At 41.0% G+C, this 8,877-nt stretch overlaps 1 protein-coding gene across 2 annotated transcripts; it reads left to right on the forward strand.

The window, feature by feature from the left end:
* Positions 1–2,891: 2,891 nt before the first annotated feature.
* On the forward strand, positions 2,892–8,446 carry LOC108026240 (putative fatty acyl-CoA reductase CG5065). Of its 2 annotated transcripts, none has more exons than XM_017097076.3 (6): positions 2,892–3,030; positions 4,798–5,033; positions 6,156–6,550; positions 7,088–7,197; positions 7,264–7,711; positions 7,961–8,446. In XM_017097076.3, exons 2-6 carry the CDS (start codon positions 4,812–4,814, stop codon positions 8,376–8,378), a joined length of 1,593 nt encoding a protein of 530 aa, XP_016952565.1. In that variant the 5' UTR covers positions 2,892–3,030; positions 4,798–4,811; the 3' UTR covers positions 8,379–8,446. The 2 variants fall into 2 exon arrangements, with proteins under 2 accessions (XP_016952565.1, XP_043951477.1); XM_044095542.2 differs by having other exon boundaries at positions 2,946–3,030; positions 4,786–5,033.
* Positions 8,447–8,877: the final 431 nt, after the last annotated feature.

Consider the following 8,877-nt stretch of genomic DNA (forward strand, 5'->3'; position numbering starts at 1 on the left):
CCGCGGCTTGTGTGAGGGGAGTGTGGAAAGGCCCCATAGACCTGGAAAACATTGCGTGCCGATGTGCGTAAACAACAGAACGACAAATGACGACTGCGATAAGCCAATATGAGCACTTCCAATCGCATTACTACGATTGCAACTGGTTCCCCTGGGAGTTGTTTATGTGATGCAATTGAAAAACATCAACAGTCGGTAGTATAGCACTATACTATATATATCCATCAGATAAATGATTGTATTACCATTTTCAGTAAAGGCTTGTTATTTTTCCGAAAGTATAAATTGTAATACCATTCCTTTACGATTTTCAAGTGTTATTTATCACAGCCATAAATCCTTTTCCAAAATGTTAGCACCACTACATACTATACATAAAGTTGCGAAACCTAGTTTATACCCCCTAGGTATACCCCCTAGGCCCGATACCCAGCTGCTTTGTTGACTCAGGTCAAGCCTTAGTGTGTTCTACTTAGACGTTAATCGAATCTCGAACAAATAGCAAATATTTAGTGCTATTCAGTAGTCAGTTGCCGCGAAAGCAACCGAGATTTGCAATTATGTTTGATTTATGGCATTGGACCCGATTCATTGGGTGGAAATCCCATTTATTCCATCCGCAGCTCCAGCTTCACCTCTTAACTCCGGCCCACTTGGAGTAATCAATTGCAAAAAATTGCATAATGATGGCCGCGACTGATTGAATGCATGGTACATACGTTTCTACTCAAGCAACCTGTTTATAATTGCCGGATTATTCATCGGTAATGTTTAGTCAAAAAAATGTTGGGGAGTTGAAGTCGGGGATTCAGGAAGGTGATTAGAGAATCGAAAGGGCAGTTCTAAAATGCCAGAAGTGAGTCAGATATTTTGTTGATATCAAGATGTGGAAAATGTGAGAGATTTAGTTAGCACATTAAATATTTTCGTCACCTTTCATGTTTTTCTACTATTTAATAAACAGGATTAAGTTCTAAATATGGAAAAATCTAATACAAAGTTGCTCAAATCTAGCGTAATTCTTCTAATCAAATTCGTAAAATTCCAGTTTCCCAACGAGTCATAAGATTTAAAAAATATTTTAACTTAATTCTCACTTTAGTCTTAGATTTTTAATTAAAAACAAAAACATTTTGCGTTTTATTTTTAACAATTGACGTTAATACACGAAGTTTTTAGGGGTAACTCCGCAGTTTTAAAGTAGGAAATATTTTTAAATATACTAATAGATAGCTAAAAGTAACTTGTAAGCTCACAGCCCGAGATACTAATACTATTAGCCTGTAAGCAAGAGAGGTGCAAAAGGCAAATATTAGCTAGTTAGTGACCAGATGGCAGCCAAACAGGATCCAGCTGAGATCCAAGATTGTAAAACAGTTTCCCCACAGAAAACGGAAAGTGCAAATGACAAAGATCAAAGACTTTGTCCAAGGAGTTTTATGGATTCTCCGGCGCGTGTGTCGAAATCTCTTCCGCTTGCTTAGAGACGAAACCCCGCTGGGAACTGGGAAGTTGAAATTCGGTTAGTCGTGCAATTCGCATGCTGAGTCCGAGACAGTTTCCTCGGTTCTCCGCGTTTACAGAACCAATTAGAGGGGAACTACGAATTGGGCTGCTCCAGGGGCGTCCAACGACTTGGACTGCCCAAACAAATTATGTCATCAAAGGAAAGGGAAATGGTTTCGGAATTTAGTGTACAACAGACGAGCTGCGAAGCCTGTTATTAACCACAAGGCCTGTAGGCCAAGAGAGCAGGCGGTGAAAAAATGGTAAAACGTAACGGAGACGTTGCTGAATCACAATTTCAAGGTCGTCTCATCACGACATCTTCTGCGCGGCTGTTACCGGATTGTGAAATACCCAGCGATCCTGTGGCTGTCCACTAGCCCGTGTCCCCCTTCAGCCCATCTCCCCCTGACAGCCAAAACAAACTCACCTGACGGGGCAGCTTTTTTACCTGGCCATTATCACCGCTTGCAGCCGTGGATCAGGTTCCCCGAGAGGAAAAAATCTCTTCTACAGCCAAAAATTGCATGAATGCATTTCAGCGCGGAAATGCGCTGGTATGAGTTGCCTGAACTTTGTGCATATGCAGCTACAGTGGAGATTCGCAAAGAAGGATTACTGCCCTCTTTTTAAAAAAGTGAGTTTATTGCATTTTATTATTATTTTTTATTGTTATTGTCTTTTCTAATCTACTTATAGTAAATATATTTTTTTCTGAATTATATTTACAAAAACATTATATCTAAAGTGTCTTATGTGATTTAAACTAAACAATTTTACTATAAATAGTATACTATATTTTTAAACAAGTTTTCTAAGATTTTTTTAAGTACGTCCATGGTAATGTCTATAGATTATAGATCATTATATTGCTATATAGATTATAGTTCTGTTACATTACTATACTTAAAATGGTATAAGGACTGTCGCCCTTACAGACGTAGGACTGTCCATATGCATCTGATTCGCTGCCATGGATGACATGCGTTTTTTTAGGGCCACCTCAAGTGGCTGGCCTTGGTTGGCGTGGCTCCTTTTTTTTGCGGTCGAGGGGAATATTGTTTTGGACTCCGGCTAGGGTTGCCAAGCCATCTTGCAGTCTGGGCCATCTCCAGCTCGAGATGACTGGAGTTCCATTAGCCACTGCCCTTGCTCGACTTTTGTAGAGCCTTAAGTGCCGTTTAATTGGCTTTAATTCGAGTGCTTCGATGCGGTGTGTGTGTTTTTCGGCTTTATGGCCTGGCTCTGAGGGCAAGCTCATCTTACGGCCAGTGCAACCCGGAAAGCCACTGCTCACCTGGCCATAGGCTTCCACACCTGTCGGCGCACACGTTCACTGAGCCAGTGTTTGTGTTTGTGCGGCGCTGGCGAGGCGGCGACGCCGGCAGAGCCGAGTTTCCTTTGAGCCGAGTATAACTTCAAGCCAATTGCCCGCTTTCAATTCAGTTGCCGCTGAGTTTTCAACCGATTCAATTCGCGACCGCAAACAACACTCGAACATATTCGCCAGTCACCGCCTGAGAAGTGAGTTCCCAGCCAAAGTGGAGGTGCTAATAACCTGGTCCAATAATCGCTGGCCATCCTAATCCCGCCGTGAACTTTGGCTCCAAGATTGTGTGTGTTTGCCCTTACAATTGACACACAAAAAAAAAATAAGAGGCCCGAAGGAAAACAAAAGTCAATCCAAACAATTGCCAACGAAAAGTGTGCGAATGTCATAATTTGCGTGCCTCGAGTTACGTGAATTTTGTCCGTCCGCCTGAAAAAAAGGAGGCGTGAAATGCTGTGTGTAGTGTGTGTTAGTTCAGGAAAAAATCAACTCAGACTAGAGCAGCCCCAACAATGGGAATACAAATTCAATGGAAATTAATGCAGCTAGAATGGCAGAGAGCGAGTGCATTCGAGTTCGTGTCTTAAGTCTTTTGTTTGGCCCGCGAAAGGAAAAACGTTGAAATGAAGCACGCGCCAAAGGAAGCATTTATTCTGTGGATCGTGAATAAATCAAACAGATTGGGAAATAGTGCATATTTGAATATATTTTCCAGAAATAAAAAAAAGTACTTTTAAATTGTACTTATTTGTATTCATTGTCGTTTTAAATGATCCTTGACAGGAGCTTTGTTGTAAAAAACAATATTTTAATTTAATTTAAAATTAATTATGATTTTTAAAATACATATTTTAACCAATAAAGATGCCATATTTTTAATATAACGTTTGGAAACTATAAATAATTTACACATTTTGCATAGTTTGAATGTCTAAATGATGTATGATTTATGCAATTTTTTTTAAATTCCTTTCATGGATCAAACCTACTACTTAATAATAACGTAATAAAACATTTTTAAAATTATAAAAATCAACCAAAGTCCCCAAGAAAAGTTGCAAAGATAAAAACTAGAATAACTGAATAACTTATAAATGTATTCATTAGCTTGAGGCAAACAATTGTGTTTGCATAATTTAGACAATTAACCGGAGCTATTGGTTATAATTTTGTAATCAATCAATAAGTTATTTTTTTAAAAAATGCTTAAAAAAGGGCAAACAATTTTTTAAGGAAATTCCCACAAGTGTTTGGCAATTAAGCATTTTCTTTTAATGAACCCACAGGTTTTTACTTTATTACATATTAGATTAATGCTTCACTTTCCTCATAAAAAAGAGGAAACTTTAATTAGTGCCGTCATAAAACCAGAGTGAAATGCAGAGGCTAAAATTAAACTCCAGCTGACTAATTGGACTTCCACCCGCACTCGCATTGCCCAAGACTGTAATGCACACACTAAAAGGCGAAAAAAACTAAAAATAAAAAATCCAAATAAAGCAATGGACCAAGCATTAACCCATTGCGGGACGGGCACTTTCCAAGCACATCGTAAACAAACAAACGGTGGCCGCTAACAGGTCTTTAAACTTGTCACTATTTACCAACATAAACAGATGATGGGGATGTGGTTGGGGCTGGGGATGGGGCTGGGGCTGGGGATGGGAGTGGGCAGCGGTGCTGGGGATACCTCCGAAAATCCCAATTGGCCACGGCAATTACACGCAGTTGGTCAACACGGCGTTTGTCTCAGCATGATCGTATTTCATCAGTATCCGCCGGTGACATTGAACAAGAATCTTGCGCGGAGTAGGTTAGACAAACAAACGGCCAACTACGCGATCTTGAAAATATGTAGTTGTATCATCACTCGACCCTTCCTTTGGGCAATTTTGCAAGCGAAATTAAAGGCCTATAATGACAAATTTTATATATAATAATAAATATAGTAATATTTCTAGACCGCTGCTGAGCCATGGACATATTGAGGAGCGATGCCGACTGCGGCGAGTCCGATATCGCCAAGTTTTATGCTAACAAAACCATCCTGATTACCGGAGCCACTGGATTTATGGGCAAAGTTCTGGTGGAGAAACTGCTACGAAGCTGTGGTGATCTGAATGTCATATATCTGTTAATACGCACCAAAAAAGGAGTAGACCCCAGTGTTCGCAAGGAGCAGTACTTCAAGTGTGTGGTAAGTATATCCTATTAACTCGCACTGCCGGAAATCAATACATTCCATTATTAAGTGCTGTAAATCAGATAATTTATGGCTCGTAAACAAGGCCCGCCCTCTCGCTTTCAGCAGCTTAATTAGTGTCTACTTTGATAGCCATTCTCTAAAGTACCACGTGACGTATACTTAATGCCAATATAAATTGCAATTGAGTGCATCGAAATTCTTAGGAATCTTTGGATAAGTCATGTGCCTATGGAAAATAATAACCTTCAATTGTGGGTTTTGGAATTTTGTTGAATCAATAGTTTACGCCACAAAAATTACATTTCCGGGGTCTCTCCAAAAATTTAGCAATAATATTTACAGCCCTGCAAGGGAAACCACTAAGAATAATAGCTACTGTTACTTCATCACTTTATTGTGGTTATAAATCGTATTTTGAGTATAGGAATAAAAACGTATTTTATTTTGATATTTGTAATGAAAACCGTTTGAATCCATTTACACTTTGCTAAGGAATTGCCTTTTCGAAAATGTTATGTTTTTTAAATTGGCGCATAAGAGTTAATGAGTCACAGGTTGATCACTCCATTCGGAGTCAGGCCAACGTCAATGAAAATCTTACAAAATCCAAAGCGATCAGTATTCGCCGACCTTGCCCACCTTGCCGATAGCCGTAATTTCCACCTCAGTTCGCCTGACAACTCCGCATCGCAACGCACTCGCACGTGAACTCAGGTATAAATTCTATATTATTATAATGGTATGCCATAACTGGTGCCGTCGTTTGCCCTCCGTTAAAAGGGAAAACCTCCAGCGCGACTCCCGCAAATTACCAAATTATCGCACCGTCGAAAGACACTGAGATGTGGTGTGTTGCGTCGCCGAGCCCACAAAGCGACCCACTCAAACACATCCACGGCGTTTATAAGTCAAGGTGATCATTATTGGTAGAAAAAATCCAAAAAATTACAATGACTCTTAATTGTTGGACGTTAAGCTGGCGCTAAAGCCAGCGACATGGCCCATTAGGCGATTCTTGCCAGCAAGTTTCGGATCCAAATTGCAATTCCAGCGCCATGACACTTAACTAATGACCGGCCAACCGGACGACCGCCTTGCCTTTTGCCTTTTCAGATCTTTAGCAAGCTGCTGGAGAAGAATCCCGGCATCGTGGACAAGGTGCGCGTGGTAAAGGGCGATCTGCTGGAGCCGGACCTTGGCCTGAGCGCCAATGACACCAACACACTCGCCTCCAACGTCGAGGTGGTGTTCCACTGTGCCGCCAATGTGCGCTTCGACCAGCCGCTGCGTCCCATGGTCATGATGAACGTGGTGGGCACCCTGAAGGTCCTCCGCCTGGCGGAGAAGATGAGCCACCTGCAGGCCCTGGTGCACGTGTCCACCTCCTACTGCCAGTGCAACGAGAGCGTGCTCGAGGAGCGGGCCTATCCGGCGCCACAGAACCCCTTCTCCATCATCGAAATGGTGGAGACGATGGACGACGCCGCCCTGGCGGAGATCACACCCAAGTAGGTGGTTGGCTATTGGCCCCAAAAAAATAATAGAAATGAAAGTTGAAAGAATGAATAATAATAATCCGCAACGATTTTCCAATGAAAACGATTTTTAAACGATAACATTGATACCTTGATTCGATAATCCCTGGTTTGAATAATTCGATGATTCGATGGATCGTTGATTCTATGATTTGATGATTTAAGGATTCGATGATAAAATGAATCCATGATTAGTTGATAAATGAATGCTTAATTGGAAGATTAAAAAATTTGATGATCCGATAATCCGAATCATAGAAATTGTAAAGCTTTTTGCCTAATAAGATTTAACAATTTAAATTCTGTTTTTTTTTTTAAATATGATATATATTATGTTCTATATTACATATACATTATTTTTTCTTTTTTACATTCATTCCTTATAATTATTTGTATACTTTTCTTTTTAGTAAACAACAAGTAATTTTAGGCAATAAAAGCCCAGAGTTTAGTTCTCCTTTACAGCCGTACCTTGGCACCTAATAACTAGTTTCGTTGACTTATTTCCAGATTGCTGAACGGCTTGCCGAACACGTACGCTTACAGCAAGGCGCTGTCGGAAGATTTAATTTGCAGATACAACAATAAGCTGCCCATAATCATCACAAGGCCCTCGATCGGTGGGTAGCATAGTGTCCACTTTTTGCGCTGCCTCCTGGTTAATTGCTTTATTAAATCCGTTTCAGTAACGGCCGCCATTCACGAGCCACTGCCCGGCTGGATCGAGGGCGTCAATGGGCCCACGGGCCTAATGATCGGTGCCGCCCGCGGGGTCATCCGATCGATGCACTGCAACCCGGACTACGCCTCCACTGTGATCCCCGTGGACAAGGCCATCAACGGCATGATCCTGTGCGGCTATCAGCTGGGCAAGAGCAGTCAGGAGAGGAAGGAGCGCTCCGGAGTGGAGTTCTGCAACCTGTGCATCTCCAGCAAGGCCCTGATGTCCTGGGGCGACAGCATCGAGACGGGTCGCCGGTTCTTCTACGAAACGCCCCTCAGCTTCGCCCTGTGGTACCCGGGGGGATCCATCAAGAAGAACTACTACCACCACCTCTTCTGCGTCATCTTCTTCCACTATCTGCCCGCCTACTTCATCGATTTCTGGCTGCTCGTCTTCGGCCAAAAGCCCTTGTAAGTTGGGGGCTACATTTTGAAGCATAAGCGACTAGAGATTGGAATACTTTAAAGAAGATTTATGTAAATTTAAAATAGATTTGTGTATATTTATAATGTATTTTAAACTTATATTTAATTTTTTTACAAGAAGTAGGAAGTATATATACTCCTCCAAGCTTTCATATTTTCTTTTTAAACCATAATATCACTATGTTTTTTTGTGATAGATTTTTATAAATTTATTCTTTTAATTATCTTTTCCAGCTTGTTGAATGTGCAACGCAAAGTGTCGATGGGTCTGAAGCTGCTGCAGTACTACACGACGAAAGACTGGGAGTTCCGCAACGAGCGGTTCCAGGAGATGAGCAGTCAGCTGAACGCCCTGGATCAGGACCTGTTCGATACCTCGGTGGGTCAGGTCAACTGGGAGACGTACATCAGCAACTACATAGTGGGCATGCGCACCTACATCCTGGGCGAGAGCGAGGCCACCTTGCCGCAGGCCCGCAAAGTCCTGCGCCGCCTGTACATCCTCGACTGGGTCAGCAAGGTGCTGTTCTTTTCCCTGAGCTTCTGGTACCTGTGGACCCATCTGGATGGCTTTGTGGAGCGCGGAGACGCCTTCATCCGATCCTCGCTCAGCAACATTTACCACGAGCGAAACAGCACCATGCACGCCTAAGTTCTTTTCCAACTATGTAATTATGTACTTCAAATATAGTCCGCAAGATTTTCATTGTTTTAAGTTAAGGTCCTGGTGTTTTCTTTAAAATGGAAGCTGGAAAATGAATTATTCATAATATAATAATTATTTACACTTAAGTCTTGCGCGGTAAAAAAATAAATATTTTTTGAAGCAAAGCAAAAGGTCAACATCCCAAAGTCCTAAGCGCAAAAGCAAAAACACAAAAGGTCAAAAGCAAAAGCGCAACAGGTCTAAAGCAAAAGTGCAGAGTTGCAAATCATATAAAATAATATTTATTGAATTAAAAAATAAAATTTTAATTAAAAAAAGTTGAAACAAAGTTTAGAATAAATAAATAATATTTTTAAATAAAAAAATTTTTTCCCAAAAAGAAAACAAATTGAAGAACATGGTATACTAAACTAAAATAATGTTTGTTGATAGCACCATTATTATTACAATTTTAAAGTGCCTATAACAAAAACACATCATATCC

The sequence above is a fragment of the Drosophila biarmipes genome, chromosome 3R (genome assembly GCF_025231255.1).
Source record: "Drosophila biarmipes strain raj3 chromosome 3R, RU_DBia_V1.1, whole genome shotgun sequence".
Taxonomy (NCBI): domain Eukaryota; kingdom Metazoa; phylum Arthropoda; class Insecta; order Diptera; family Drosophilidae; genus Drosophila; species Drosophila biarmipes.

Excerpts from the sequence above, each read along its gene's own strand:
- LOC108026240 (XM_017097076.3), top strand. The coding sequence starts at position 4,812 with ATGGACATATTGAGGAGCGATGCCGACTGCGGCGAGTCCGATATCGCC. Across the intron at positions 6,551-7,087 it reads CTGGCGGAGATCACACCCAA|ATTGCTGAACGGCTTGCCGA; the intron begins GTAGGTGGTTGG and ends ACTTATTTCCAG. Across the intron at positions 7,712-7,960 it reads GTCTTCGGCCAAAAGCCCTT|CTTGTTGAATGTGCAACGCA; the intron begins GTAAGTTGGGGG and ends TATCTTTTCCAG.